Source organism: Grampus griseus, assembly GCF_964374135.1.
Source record: "Grampus griseus genome assembly, chromosome: 5".
Classification (NCBI taxonomy): domain Eukaryota; kingdom Metazoa; phylum Chordata; class Mammalia; order Artiodactyla; family Delphinidae; genus Grampus; species Grampus griseus.
In genome coordinates this window covers 132,525,130-132,541,251 of record NC_138998.1, presented here as the reverse complement: position 1 = coordinate 132,541,251, position 16,122 = coordinate 132,525,130, and the positions used below count along the sequence as shown (strand labels likewise).

Below are 16,122 nucleotides of genomic sequence, written 5' to 3'. Positions count from 1 at the left end.
TGATAGATGGCACATCCTGATTCAGGGTTTGGAAAATAAGAAGCCTGGAATTATAGCAGGAGAGTTGCAGACCACACATTTATCGAGCAAGAGAGTAACACTGACTGGATCCACAGCAAAACAAAATCCTGGAAAACACAGCACTTGTCTTCTTAAAATTTTAGTGTAAGCTTTAGTTTCAAAAGTCAGAACTTTTTTTTTTTTTTTTGCGGTACGCGGGCCTCTCCCATTGCGGAGCACAGGCTCTGGACGCGCACGCCCAGCAGCCACGGCTCACAGGCCCAACCGCTCCGCGGCATGTGGGATCTTCCCGGACCGGGGCACGAACACCGTGTCCCCTGCATCGGCAGGCGAACTCTCAACCACTGCGCCACCAGGGAAGCCCAAGTCAGAACTTTTCAATCAAAATCAGGACAAGGGAATACAAACTACTATACACAAAAAAGACAGGCAACAAGGATTTACTATACAGCACAGGGAACTATAATGTCATGTAATAACCTATAATGGAAAAGAATATGAAAAAATATATACAGTAAGTCCCCTACATATGAACAAGTTCTGTTCCAAGAGCGCATTCGAAAGTCCAATCTGTTCATAAGTCCAACAAAGTTAGCCTAGGTACCCAACTAACATAATCGGCTATATAGTACTGTACTGTAATAGGTTTATAATACTTTTCACACAAATAATACATAAAAAACAAACACAAAAATAAATAAAACATTTTTAATCTTACAATATAATACCTTGAAAAGTACAGTTCAGTACCAGCTACATTATTGCTGCTTTTATGCTTGCTTCCCGACATCCTGGGGTTGAAATAAAGATACTGTACTACTGTACTCTATACAGTACAGTATAGTAAAGTACACAAAAACACAACCATGTGACAATGTACGCCAGATGCGTGAACTGACTTATGTGATTGGACATGCGAACGCACGTTCACATCTTTGAAAGTTCGCAACTTGAAGGTTCGTACGAGGGGACTTACTGATATATAACTGAATCATTTTGCTGTACACCTGAAATTAACACAATATTATAAATCAACTATACTTCAATTAAGAAAAAAAATCGAGAGGAGAATTTCCACTTGTTTTCAATCATCTAATAAAAGACTACTTTTTAGCAGAGATTAGATAGGGAGGACCTTCTTTAGCACTTTCAACCATTTATGTGAAAATGTAAGTATGAAAAACTTGCTATTCCTTACATCCTTCCCTCTACTTCCTCCTGCCTTTGGTCATCACTCACCTCTCTTTCCTCTATTTCCTCCACCTGGTCTTTCTCCAACATTAAGCCCTGACTCCTTGCCTTCAATTTGTTTCTTCTGAAAGATGATCAGACTTGAAAACAAATTTTAAACACTTCTTACGTCCCTTTTACTTGAAAGCCAGTATAAAATATTTTTAGACTACTGCACACCTAGACCAGTCCTATAACTGGAAGCGTGGACAGCGGCTTCATCTCTGCTTTCAAACCTCTGCTTACACACTGTTTTTAATGCCATTTCCTGATGACCAAAGGCATAGCACGAACAGTGGCCAAGAGTACACATCTCTTCGCTCTGGTGTACGTTTGTACAGGACTGATGAAAGAGAAAAGCTTCACAGGAAACAGCTTTCTATCTTATTCAAAACCACATGACTAAATTCAATTTCTGTTTCTGTCCAGGAAAAAAAAAGTGCTATTTCCGTGCAGGAAATGACTCTAAATATTTGCTGTCATGGGTGTCAAGCACATTATTAGGAAACTGTAGTTCTCCATTTCTTCCACAAGAATGTAAGATACAGACAAATTATTGAACAAAACAAGGGTCATAGGCTTAACTTTATCCCAGGGCAAATCACTGTTGAGCAATGATATAGTTAAATCCGGGTCAGAGAATGCAATCCACAATTTGCCAGAAGACCAGAGAAAGTGGCCATGAAAATTACTCAGAGGTACAACCCAAGACTATAACAACACTTAAAAGATCACTAAGCTGGGATTTCAAAAATCATCAGAAGTAGCATCCTACACATACGTGGAGCTGAAGTCGGCCCAGTTGTTGGGGGTCGTGGAGGGCTCTGCAGAGGTCACCGCGGAAGGAGCAGGGGTCTCACGTAGAGCCAGTTTGGGTGCAGGGGTGGAGGCAGCATCAGTCACTGGTTTGACTGGGGCAGGAACCTCGTTTTCTGGGATTTTCTCTGCGTAGTTTGCAGGGAACCATCCTGTCTTTCCTTTTAATTCTCCTCCAAGCCAACCCGGTTCTCCAGTTTGGCTTTCATCCACCTGCAGGAAAGTCATAAAGTTTAATTCAGTGGAACTAAATCAACCCCTAAAGACACCAAACACTCTACCAGAACAAAGCCCCCGCCTCTGACCCGGTCAGACTAACACACGGCACAGACATTTCTTCACTTTATTCTTAGTCTAAGAGTCTGGAAAAATGGTCTCTAAACTTTAACTCTGAGGAAACAGTAGGTGCTATAATTCAAGTTCTTAGTCTTTTGTGCCTGTTTAGCTTCTTCTTTTTCCCCTAATAATAGCAGTTAAGACCAATAAGGAATCCTAATAAAGCCTACAGTTTAAATTTTTAGAGCTACTTTGAATTAGAAAGTGATTGACAGACTTCATCACTCAGGAAGTCATGTAATTATTAGAAATAATTTGACTTAGGTTTATTATTTAAAATTGAAAGCAAAGGGTGCAATCAATATGAATTTAGCACTCTGAAAAAAATCTCTAAACTAAGCAGTACTTATTCAGCATAGGGACAAGGAGATAAAAAACAGAGCCTTAGATGGTTTCTACAGCAAGTAAAACTGGCTGCTGTGTTTAGCCATTTAAAAGCTCCATAGATACATGACGAGAAAATTAAGGAAATGATTATTTACAGCAACAATTAATTTTATTAAAGTACTAGAGTTTTCTTTTGTATAAATTTCACTTTAATATTCACAAACATGCACATGAGAATATAGAATTCCGCTGTTAAAAAATTTCAGAGATTTATTACACCCGTGTTTTTAATGCTTGCATTTTATTTTAATTCTGACCAAAAGGATTAGTCAAAATCCCCAGAATGATTCTACTTATCTTTAGAAGTTACCCTCACTATTTTATGAGCAACAGGAGATCAATATGAGGACAAGTACATTCACTAGTAGGAAATTATTTTCATTACAATAAGTCAAATAAGGTTCTGTCAGAGACCTTATCCTATTTTGATTGCATAATATACTGCCTAAGGAGTAAAACATTGGACCTTAATGTTGCTTTTTCGAAATCACAGAAATGAGTATGTAGGGTCTTAACAATGATTTTGGAAAAAGGGGCAAAAATACCAGTTTTCTAACCCAAATATTCAGTTAAAAAAAAAAAAAAACCCAAAGCAAATAACTATGGGACCAAACATCTGTTTGTATTCAGTGTAGAGTAATATGGTATAATGTTTCTTAGCTTATTTGAATTAAAAAAAAAATGCCTGGGGTAGGGGTGGAGAAAGTAGAATACAGGACTTCCTACTTAATTCTGCATGTTATTTATAAAATATTCAGTCCGTAGGAGAGCTTCCTTGCTGCTCTACCTTAGGAACCCTATTGTCATGGGTAAAAGCAGTTTTTAAAGCTGAGAATTCTCCAAAAAGGAGTTCCCCGAGATAGCCGCTGCTTCCAAAGGTTCTATTTTTGGCTTTACAGTTCTGGTGCTAACACTTGTATCAATGTGAGCACGTGGGCCACTTCTCATTCAGCCGCCCAGCATTGTTTTCTTCTTTCTTTCCTTTTTCTGGGCAGCCCGAATTGTTTCTCCAGGTGAGGATTTAAGGTGACATTTTTTTCCCACTTGGATCTTATTTTCTGCTGAACTCAAATGGCTAGATGCCTTTTCTCTCTTGTTTATATTTATTGGTGAGATTACGACGCACTTTAACTTTATTGCTGTTTTGCACTGGAAACACAGCTGTTTCTAGGTCAGGCTGAGCCGGGGCCTCCCCAGCTTCTCAGCCGGTTAAACAGCCCAGTTCCTGCCCCTTCCACACGTCCCAGGACCAGAGGTAAGGTCTGGCAGCAGTGAGTGAAGACCTGGAGCCAGACACAATCACTCCGCCTCAAGACTGCAAAGTGGGGCTTCCCTGGTGGCGCAGTGGTTAAGGATCCGCCTGCCAATGCAGGGGACACGGGTTCGAGCCCTGGTCTGGGAAGATCCCACATGCCGCAGAGCAACTAAGCCCCTGCGCCACAACTACTGAGCCTGTGCTCTAGAGTCCATGAGCCACAACTACTGAGCCCGCGCGCCTACAGCCCGTGCTCTGCAACAAGAGAAGCCACCACAATCAGAAGCCTGCGCACCATAAGGAAGACCCAACACAGCCTAAATTAAATAAATAAATTAAAAAAAAAAAAGACTGCAAAGTGTCATGATTAAGAGTAGGGCTCTGCAATTAGACTGCCTCAGTTTTAACACCACTTCTACGTTATTAGCTGGTTGACTTTGGGCAAAGTGTAATCTCTTGGTGCCTTGGTTTCTTCATCTGTAAAATGAAGGATAATACCAGTACCTGTTTTATAATAGTTGTTGTAAAGAATGATAAGTATCTAGAACACTGCTTGGCATATGAGACGTACTTAATGACAGATTTTCTAAAGCCATCTCTCCTGTTGTCCAGGTCTGACTCTACTGCAGTTCTCTTTTGCCCTGTTCTAAAAGCCTGGCCTCTATTTGACCCTGTTTACTTTAGGTAACCAGAGATTTCTGGTTCTCTATGGGGAGTTCCCTGCTCTAGAAACCCGTCTAGCACCTTAGGCCCTCGGGGTTGGCCTTCCTATCTTCCTGTAGGGGCTGGAATGTGATCCCTGATCACGACCTATCAAACTCCTACTGGTCTAAGCTAGTTGGACCTCCTTGAATGCCAGCTGCTTTACCTAATTATGTCCTGTGACCCACTGTCATTCCCTTGAGACATGGGTCTTACCAGGTTAACCAGACTTTTGGTTGACATCTGGAATTAGATCTGAAGCCCTGAGGAAATGTTCCACCCTATGGGCAGGTCTAGCTCACACCCTAGTTGATCACACCCAGCCTTGTCCCCTGATATGACAGAAAGCAGGCTTCACCACTGAAAGGTGCTTGTGTGTGCTCAGGAAGGGGAGAGGGTGCCACATCAGCTCCTTATCCCTGCAAATAAGAGTTTCTGCCATCCTTGAGGGCAATGGTGAAATCAGTATTTCACTTTTAACCAAGGAAATCCATCAGTCAACTTGAACAAACAATAATCTCAATTAGTTTGATCTATTCTTATATGAATCCATTAATTTTAATGAGTAATTAAAATTTAATTTTAAGGTTCAGAGGTTATAATAAAAATTCCCTCCTAACATTAAATTATCCACTTAGAAAAAGCATAAGGGGTCTCATATGAAAATGAGAAATATTCCTTCCTGGATTTGAAAAGCTTTACTCAAAATGCCAATCCCCTTGTGGAAAAACGGGACATAAAATTAGGATAGAATAAGCAAAGTCAAGCACACAAACTTCTTTGTAATGTGGCTGGCTATAATGTGGACTTATACACACATAGGGTAGATTCATCTATCGGTGGCTGTAAGTCAGGGGGATTTTGATATTAACAATATTGGTCTTTTTAAAAAATTAATTAATTAATTTATATTTATTTTTGGCTGCGTTGGGTCTTCGTTGCTGCGCGTGGGCTTTCTCTAGTTGCAGTGAGCGGGGGCTACTCTTCATTGCGGTGCACGGGCTTCTCATTGTGGTGGCTTCTCTTGTTGCGGAGCACGGGCTCTAGGCGTCGCAGGCTTCAGTAGTCGTGGCATGCAGGCTCAGTAGTTGTGGCTCGCGGATTTAGTTGCTCCGCAGCATGTGGGATCTTCCTGGGTCAGAGCTCGAACCCGTGTCCCCTGCATTGGCAGGTGGATTCTTTACCACTGCACCACCAGGGAAGCCCAACAATATTGGTCTTAATACAATTTCATTTAATCAGCCCCACAGCAACACCTCAAAGCATTTGGGGTCATTCTAGTGAAACATCAAAGTGGGAAGCACAAACCCCAAATGTTGCTTAAATGTCTGGGAATATGTTACAGATCTAGTCTACGAACTGTTAATAATTATGCACTGCATACTGTAGGGCACTGATGCAACAGTCAAATGCACATAGCGTATCAGGTTCAAGTACACGTGGCTGAAACCCAATAATATTTCTTTTCTCAATGTTCATATGCTTCATGACCGCCATCTTCATGGTGACACTAAGATTTTTAAAGCCTCTGACCTTGTCACAAAGAAGGGTAACAGAAATTCCCTCTCCCCTCACAAGCAGGACAAAGGGCATGGACAGCAAGCAGGTTTAAACTGTGTACCAACTTAGACCCACCAGTGCAGCTGCCTGGGATGTGCTGCAGAATGTAGGGAGAAGCACGTTTTGTACATTTGCTAGTTTGGAAGTAAAAGGTTTCCCCCTAAGATCCTGGATGAGGATATTAAAACTGTTTTCTAAAGCGCGAATCTAGAGGTTGGCAAAATTCTCCTTAACTTGCGCAGTGACTGAACTGTGCAGCTGTAGCACAAAAGCAGCTGTAAGCAATATGTAAATGAACACGCCTGAATGTGTTCCAATAAAACTTTATTACAAAACAGGCACGGGCTGGATTTGGTCCACCCCTGGAATCAGGTATGTGCTGATCCCTCAACACAGCAATGGCTCAGATGTTAAGATTATAGAAATCTAAGAAAGGCAGGAAATAAAAGGTACTGACTACATCGAAACAAAACAAAACAAAACAAAAAAACCCCAAAACAATTCTCCATCAAGAAAAGGAAAGGAAAAAAGAATGAGTTTAAATTGTTACAAAAGAAACACTAAATTAGAAGATAAACAACTTTCTGAATGAACTAATGGGTTGATGACTGACAGCCCCTAAAGAAGTCTCCTTTTTTGGATATCTCTAAGAAGAGGATATTTCCCAGAATGACTTGGGATTAGTCCAGACAGAAAAGAGATTAGGTTAGATCAGTGGTTCCCTAAACTGACTCCCTGATAGAACCACCTGGACAAGATTTTGAATCCTAAATATGGATGAAAAGTTCCCACAGTCTCTGGGGGTGAGCCCTGGATTGGTTGTGGGGTTTTTTTGTGTTTTTTTTAAGGTCCCTGAGCAGGATTGATGCACTCAGCCCTGCACCATTTAAAACCAGCTGAGTAGATCATCAGCCTGTATTCTTAAGATAAACTTCAACAAAATGGCAGTGAGCAGAGGTGTTCCAATTTCTTTTTTTTTTTCTGGCTGCGTGGCATGTGGGATCTTAGTTCCCTGACCAGGGATCGAATCTGCGCCCCCTGCATTGGAAGTGTGGTCTTAACCTCTGGACTGCCAGGGGAGTCCCTAATCTCTTATGCTATTCCAATACATTGTGGATATCAAATTGGACTTATTCACCCTCCAGGTATTGGGACCTCCAGATCAGAAGACAGGCCATAGATTTGCAAAGTATCTAAGCCTTAGTTGTCCAGGTCAAACTCAATTAAGATGTTTCCATTCAGAAGTCTTCCCTGAGCACCTTAGTTCACTCTGATTTCTTTCCTCTTTTACATTCCTAGCAGTTAGTGAGCATTCATTGGGAACTTCATCACACAATGGCCTTTTCATGTATTTCTCCCTATTTTTCTAAAGAGATTTTAAACATATGAGTGGGAGAATTATCTTATATTTTTTTGTATTATCAACAACATTTAGAACAGGATGATATATAAAATACCACTTTAATTTTTGTTAATCATGAAAAAATATTTTTGGAGAAAATTGCGCTGATAATCAAGTTTTTTTAACAACAAAATATTTTTTAAAGCCCCCTCCAAGACTGCCTACATTAAAACAGAAAACATTGCTAGACTTCTAAAATCTAACAGGTATAGTTAGCTACTTTTCAGAGAAGTTTGAGAAATCTGAGAAGCCGATGATTACTGTGCCCACAAAAGTAAGTGAACTCCTGATTATTCAACCGAGACAGATTGCTAGGAATGTTCTATTGCATATTTTTCATGATCGTGTTTCTCAACTGCAAACTTCATGAAATAAAAAAATTGCTATGATTACATGTCCATTTCCACTTGTTGGGTACCGATCATTAGCCTCACAAACATAATACAGTAGAATGCCATTTGAGGTGTCTTGCTGCATCTTGTGGTACAAAATGAAGACACCAACGCTGTCCCCTCCGCAAGAGAATACAGTATACCTCACAGCACAGCCCCTTCGTTAACATATGTGGGATGTCTGAGATAAAATAAACACCATTCCGGGCCTGGGGACACATTCTCTGTTAATAGTTGTCAAAGTTGGATTTATCTTTAGTGTTTCATTAAAAATTACAAATGTTAATACATTTGTAAACATGAATATAGAATTACATAGAATTAAACGTGAAAGACACCTCTCTAACTGCCCAGTGGTAACCACTGTGAACAGTTTGATGCCTATACCGCGAGACTGTAAACTATATACGTAAAAACATTCATACACACACACAGAGCTTTTTATTTAACCAAATGCAATTATGCTATACATATTGTTTCTGCTTTTTTACTAGAGTTTATTTGTATATGTAGATCTGTGTAATTTTTAAAAACATCTTCATTATATTTATTGTTTAGCTGTATCACAATTTATTTAAACTATTCCCTTACTGATGGATACTGGGCTGTTCCTTGTTTGCTTTTACCAACAATGCTGCAGTGAACATCCATGGACACATTATTTGTGCACTTGCTAAAAACAGCCTAGAGGAGGGAGAGTAACAGAATTCCTAGGTCAAGGGGAATGAGAATTTTAAATTTGAATAGGTACTGCCAAATTGCCCTCCAAATGGCTTAGCCAATTCATACAACCATGCTGACGATGTATACTGTATCCACTTTCCTATTCCTACACTCTTGACAAAGCTTAATATTATCAAACTCTTAAACTTGCTCTCTGGAGAGATGAAATATGCTATCTCATTTTTAATATTTACATTTTCCTGATCACCAAAGAAAGAAGCATCTTTTTGTATTTTTTTTTTTTTTTTTTTTTTTTTGCGTTACACAGGCCTCTCACTGTTGTGGCCTCTCCTGTTGCGGAGCACAGGCTCCAGACGCGCAGGCTCAGCGGCCATGGCTCACGGGTCCAGCCGCTCTGCGGCATGTGGGATCCTCCCGGACCGGGGCACGAACCCGTGTCCCCTGCATTGGCAGGCGGACTCTCAACCACTGTGCCACCAGGGAAGCCCCTTTTTGTATTTTTTTAAAATCATTTACTTTTCTTCATCTGTATATGTCTCTTTATATCCTCAGCCAACTTTTTAAAGCTGTGGGTTTCTTTCATATTAACTTTTCAGAGTCTTTATGTAATATGGATAGTGACCCTTTGTCTCCTATGTATTTTGCAATCTACTGGATTTAATTTTTTAATATTGTCAAATCTGTCCATATTTGTCATTGATGGTTTCTAGTTCTAACTCAGAAAGGCATTTCTTAGAAAACTATTCCAATATTCTCCTTAAAAAGAAAGGAAAAAAAAAAGCCTTTTAAAAAAGAATTTTAACTTTTAAGTTTAACACTACTTGGAACTTATTTTTGTCCATGATCTGAGACAGAGACTTGACCTAATAATTTGCCAATACGGAAACTTCAAGTTAGTCCTTTCATGGAATCTAGCAAACAGAAACCTGGTAACACAAACTTTTACACCTTTTTCTTCATTTTCTATTTTAAGCACAACCTACTACACAAACTCAAAACATCTTTTTACTGCCACGACAACACCCAAAGATATGTGTACTTACACAGAATTAAACTGATTTAAGAGAACAAAACATTTAATAAGATGCAGACTTCCTGACAGTCACAAGGCACTCACCCATTCCCCTTTAACCTCCACCAGGAAAGCAAAGGTTTGAAAGCAAGGCAAAATACATGTTTAATGAAATGTTTCATTCTCATGGTATATCTACACTCTATTCTTCTAGTGGGCTGGTAGTTAACTAGTCAGTTTGAGGAAAAGGACTCAGTACCATTGTAACAAGACTATGTTTCAAAAAAAATAGCAATATATACTCATTAAAATATAGATCATCTGTAACATTTCCTTATCGTAGTATTTGGTAACACTTCCTTATTTCAGGAAGAGAACATTACTTTTCTGCACCTTGTGTTGCAACAAAATCCAGTTTCAAATGTTAGGCTTTTTTTTTTTTTTTTTAAAGCAGTATAAAAATCAACTTTGTAATGAGGTCTTCTCTGCTATGGCATTGTACCTTCATAATGTTTAGATTCCTGCTATTGCATGGTATTTAGATAATTTCCAATTAATCTGCTTTAAAAGGCACAAGATATTTCAAAGACTAGGCAGGAGGAATAAAGCAGCCTCAGGCCATTAGGAAAAAGAAGATGGGGAAGAAGCTGCGAAACACTCGGCCCGGGTCACCATTCACGTGCAGTGTGGTGCGTCCACACTTGAGAGAAACCAGCAGTTCTTTCTGTAAAGAATGAGTGAGGCTGGTGCCCAAGCAATCAAAACTCTGTGCTGGATGAAGGCAGAGAGATTACTGGAAGAGGGTTTCGTTACTGTCAGGGAGATGTTGACTTTGAAAACTTCTGGAGCATTGGGCACGACTCCCTTATTTCCAGCCCATAAGAACTAGAGAAAAAGCTATCAGAAAATAAGGGGAGAAGGGATTGAGTTCTTTGAGGACCAAACACACTGTTCTTTCTATATATTTTGGCCCATGAAAGATCACATACTCTAAATACAGATACGATGCATAAATGGAAGAGGAATGCATGAGTAATTACAGTGACTGCATGACACCCTTTTATACTTCAAAGACATGGGTCCTACTATGGGAAGTGTGTTTGTCTCAATTCTTAACTTTCATAGTTCTTAAAAAATATTATGAACATTTCCATAATAAAAAGAAAAAAAAAAGCCAACAGTAATGCAAAGCTTAACCACTTCTAAGGCTTACGTTAATAACTGGATTGAGGAACTACTATTTTCTTTTAGGAAATAATTTAGGTCAACCACATTGCTTTATTCTTTCTTAAACTGGTTACTCTAGTTTTAGTTACAATCATAAGATTATTATTATTATAATTAAACAAGCTGTAACAAGCAAAGTTCTAAACTCTTTCATCTGTTCATTTATAGAGTAGGAAAGCAGGTTAACTGTATTTAATTCATTACTCTTCACACAATTCAAAGTTTACACAAAGGGAAAAAAAGATGCTTTGACCCAAAGATACAAAAATTATCAGTGGCAACTATGAAAATGATGATCAAGCATTTTGCATTTAAAACTATTTCTGAAAGACTACTTTTAATATCTAAGTAGTAATCTAAACTCTAAAATTACCAGAGCTTTACACATTTAAAATTATGCAAGGCTATGTTAAGAACCCATTTTCTTTTAACAATCTTATTTTAAAGTGACGCTGGGATACGTTTTTAAGTGCCAACTTTCATTCTAATAGAAAAGGAAGAAGAGTGAGGCTATACTTCAAAAACTCAAATGCTGGGTTACTGGATTTCACACTCACTAACCATTTTACAATTGTCAAATAAAGTACAAAAAGAGGACAGATGTTAACCATGAACAGAAAGCATGCTTTCGCTGGAGTCTTTCTTACCATGACTATATCTCCTGGCTGGATCGTGATTTCATCGTGACTTCTGGACTCAAAGGGATAGAGTGCTCGGTAATACACCACCTTTACATTCTCCTGTGCAGAAATGCTAAGTGGACCTTTTTCTGTTTACGAGGAAAGAAGGAGAAGGGAACAAAAATAAAACGTTACACGGAACACAAATGCATGACACAAGCCAAATTACAGACATCTATCTCCTCTGCTGCCTATCTTAACATCTGAACAATTTATAACTCCTCAAGGAATTTCTGGAACACATAGTGAGGAGGTGTTTGGTTCTGAAACCAAAGGAGAGCCAAATCTGATGTCAGCAACTAGGACCCATCAGAGAGGTCATTAGTGGACGCTAAACCAAGGTCATCCCAGTGCTGGGTGCAGTGAGGCTGCCTGAAGTCCCTGTTCTCTGCTCCCTGGCTTAGGCGTCAACAGTGCGCCCCTATAAAGCATCCAGACCTCTTTCCCCCATGCAGGGTGTCTAGCACGATGCAGCAGTTCGAATGTGATGCAAATTTGAAACAGCCAACTCATAGGGGAGGGGGCAAAGAAGCACAACTTTAACTTTCCATATTAAGAGACATGGAAAGGTTGATGTTTTAGGCCCTCAATGTGGTCATGTAAAACATAAGTGCTGATTTCACCAAGAACCGTTCTTATTGATCATTCAATTGTAATTCCTGGTGAATTACACGTCCTAGAGAAAAAAATGAACCAAGGACAGACCCTAGATGAAAATAATGTAGCTTTACAATGAAGTAAAATTTTTAAAAATGCAAGTGAGCAGAGGATATTTTGGATCCTGATTAATAACTACTCACAGCCCTCTGAACTGTTTTTACCCAAGAGCTGCAAGTATTTTGATACACACCTATTTTCTCTGAAAAGCCGTGAAAGTACTATCTTTGTGTCATCTTGAACTGAATGATGTGCATAATTTCCCACTGACCAAAGGAGAAAAAATATCCTCATTTTATACCAAGAGGACGCATAAGGAACTTAAGATCAAGTCATGGTGAAATAATTTTCAGATCAAAAAAAATATTAAAACATATATTTTGTCCTCGTATGGCACAGGCTCCTGTGTGGATCTGATGGCTTGCCAGTCTTTCTCCCTGGACTGCATGCATCTTGAGGCAGGGAGGGTGTCGGCCAACTCTGAACCCTCACTCCCATCCCTGCCCGCTGTGCAAACAGGAAACAAACATTTGTCATTTGCCAAACAAAGGAAAAGGCCATCACTTTCCTCAGCTGAGTATTATCTCCTAAGCTTTACAATATCGTACAGCCACACAAGAATTTAAAAAATACATTCTAGTTTGCATCTGATAAAAGGGATAATGTTTTCTAGCTATTTCAAAGTCTTTCATTTATCGTTATTTATAAAGATGTAACTTATGTTCAAAGGGCAAAAAAAAAAAAAGTTTCAAAAGGTAAGAACACAGTTGTACGCAGTGCAGACTGAGGACAGTGAATGTCACGTCACTATAGGCAAGGGGAAGAAGTGCCACTTCCTGCTTTTGAGACAGCCCTGAAGTTCCCAGAGAACATAACAAAACAGAGAAGCAGGAAGGGTTACGACCTCCATTTGGAATACAGGTGTATGAATGGGGCTTGGCAATGAAACTTCATGCCACTGTCGTCTGCAGAAGACTTCTGGATGCCAAAGGTTGGCACGGTGTGGGGAGAACTAAACAGACATCTGATGATGCTAGAAGATGAACAGCTGCACCATCCAAAAAAAGACGCTGACGTTCTCATCGCTATGAACACAGCCAAGATAGAGCCTGATAAGACATGAATATTTCCCAAGAGGATCCGGGAGAACAGGATTTTTTTTTTTAATTTTTATTTTATATTGGGGTATAGTTGATTTACGATGTTGTGTTAGTTTCAGGTGTAGAAAAGGACTTATTTGCTAGAATAATTTTGGCCTCTCATACCTGCGGTGGACCAGGGTGCTTGGACAGCTGGCTTAGCTGGCTCTTGTTGATGGAAAAGCCGACTCAGCTTGTCTTGCATTTCCTGTTTGCCCTTTTCCTCACTCTCCTTCTTTTTGACACTCTCTTCCCTTTTGAGTTTTTCCTCCTCGTGGGGTTTTCTTGGCCGCTGATGCTCATCTTCTTGTTGCACGTGCTCCAGCCACTGCTGGTCCCTTTCCTGAGCTCGTCTGTCAACAAAATGCCTGATTACAGCAGGGAAGCAACTCCCAAGTTAACACTGCTGTGTGGCCTCTTTGCACAAAGAGCTCCATCTAGTCAATGGGATGCTAAACACCAAGGGATATTGTTCTTCAGATGGAGGGATCGGAATCAATGAAACAGAGGCTCTCAGGGCTCCCTTTCTGAGTGAGATGAAATCACATGATGTAGAAAAACACAGAAAGAAAATTCCTGATGTAGCTAGCTTATAAAGTGATTAGAAAAAAATCACAAAAATACTTCTCGGTTTTAAAACTGGCATAAAATTGCAAAGAAAAATAAAAGCCATACAACATAGGAACATAACTTCCATGAAGAGAAAGTATACCCAGCACTGCAAATGAAATATTGCTTAAAGAAGTCCATGAACAATTAGATCACTGAGGGGACACACTGTATGTACACGCACACAAGTAGCTCCCCAGAACTGAAGCGGGAACCAACAGGTTATTTTGAACCCTTCAGGTAGTAACCAACCCTTACTAAGCAACAGTTTCTATGTATCTTACTGAATTCGACTGCTTTGTTTTTTAAACTAGCTGACACAAAGTGCAATTAAATATAGGCCTTGAAAAATATGATGGCCTCAACCTGAAATCCATAGGAAAAGATCAGGGATGATTTTTCCCTCATTCCATAATATTTTAGAAAATCAGAAAACACTTTAAATGATCACACATTAAATGAAACTAATGTGGGACTTCCCTGGTGGCACAGTGGGTAAGACTCTGAGCTCCCAATGCAGGGGGCCTGGGTTTGACCCCTGGTCAGGGAACTAGATCCCACAGGCATGCCGCAACTAAGAGTTTGCTTGCCACAGCTAAGGAGCCCGCCTGCCGCAACTAAGGAGCCCATGCACTGCAACTATGACATGGTACAACAAAATAAAGAAAGAAAGAAACTAATGTACAATAATAAATGATACCATGTTAATAATAACTAGTCCTCCACGTTTGTTAACTACTTTAACCCTCACACTAGGTAGGTAGGTCCTATCATTATCATCCAAATTTTACAGATGAAAATGAGGCAGAGGGAGTGAATGACTTGTCCAAGGTCACACAGCCACACCAGCTTGGGGACCACTTCAGGCAGCCTGGTTCTAAAGTCTACAGCATGAATCGCTAGCCTGTGACATGGCTAACGCACAAAGGTCATCTCCTGGAACTAGGAAACTGCTAAGGGAACATGATATAAACAAATAAAACTTTTATTCTCCATTAAAAAATATTATATTTATTTCTACTCTGTATAAACGTGAAGCTTTACTGCAGTAGAATTCTTTTCAATTTAAATCAAGCATTTCACTTACAATTTTCAAAACATCTTTTAAGAAAGCATAACAGACATTTTTTGGAGGGGTAGGAATGTTAATTGTTATTCATAACAACAAATAAAATTTGCTTAACATATTCCACCAATAAAGGCCACCATTTATAAAAGCATATAACCACGTAATTTCTGAAGTTAAATTTTGGGTGCTATTTATCATACAATTGTAAGCAGAAAATTTAAACTTTTATATCATGACACTGTATGTGTATTTCTACTCTGTAGGAAAGTGAAACTTTGGTGCAGTATATTGTGAATAATAAACTTCGAAGATAAGAAAATGATGGAGTTAATCAACATATCCAAGGAATTAATCCCTGGGACATAATCCTAGACCTACCTCCTTCCACCGAGAGAACCATAAAATAGTCCTCTAAATTGGTTTGAAACCCTACCTACCCACTGGCATGATAAAAAAGACCAAAACACCAAATGCAAAATACAATATGTACCCATAATAAAAAGTGCTGCAGAAGTGCACCCTGGGGACTTCCCTGGTGGTCCAGTGGTAAAGAATCCATCTTCCAATGCAGGGGATTCGGGTTTGATCCCTGGTTGGGGAACTAAGATACCACATGCCGTGGGGCAACTAAGCCCATGTGCCACAACTACTGAGCCCGCTTGCCTCAACTAGAGAGCCCATATGCTGCAAACTAAAGAGCCCATGCGCTCTGGACCCCGCATGCCACAACTAGAGAAAAGCCCGTGCACCGCAACGAAGATCCCACATGCCACAACTAAGACCTGATGCAGCCAAAAATGAAATTAAAATAAATAAATAAATAAATGTTAAAAAAAAAAAAAAATGTGCACCCTGGCAGTTAAACTGAACTCAGGCCAGTAAAAGACAGTGACTTGCCTAAAGTATGAGTTTCTTCATCTTTTTAGTCTAATTTCAATAACCAA

At 39.5% G+C, this 16,122-nt stretch overlaps 1 protein-coding gene across 1 annotated transcript in view; it reads right to left on the bottom strand.

Moving 5' to 3' along the window:
- ITSN1 (intersectin 1) overlaps positions 1-16,122 on the bottom strand; it is a 180,515-nt gene that overhangs the window by 22,401 nt on the left and 141,992 nt on the right. The window contains exons 18-20 of the mRNA XM_082654560.1: positions 13,627-13,853; positions 11,672-11,793; positions 2,033-2,280 (exon numbers count right to left, since the gene is read on the bottom strand). Of these exons, the coding sequence (XP_082510686.1) occupies positions 2,033-2,280; positions 11,672-11,793; positions 13,627-13,853 (597 nt within the window). The remainder of the gene's footprint in view (positions 1-2,032; positions 2,281-11,671; positions 11,794-13,626; positions 13,854-16,122) is intronic.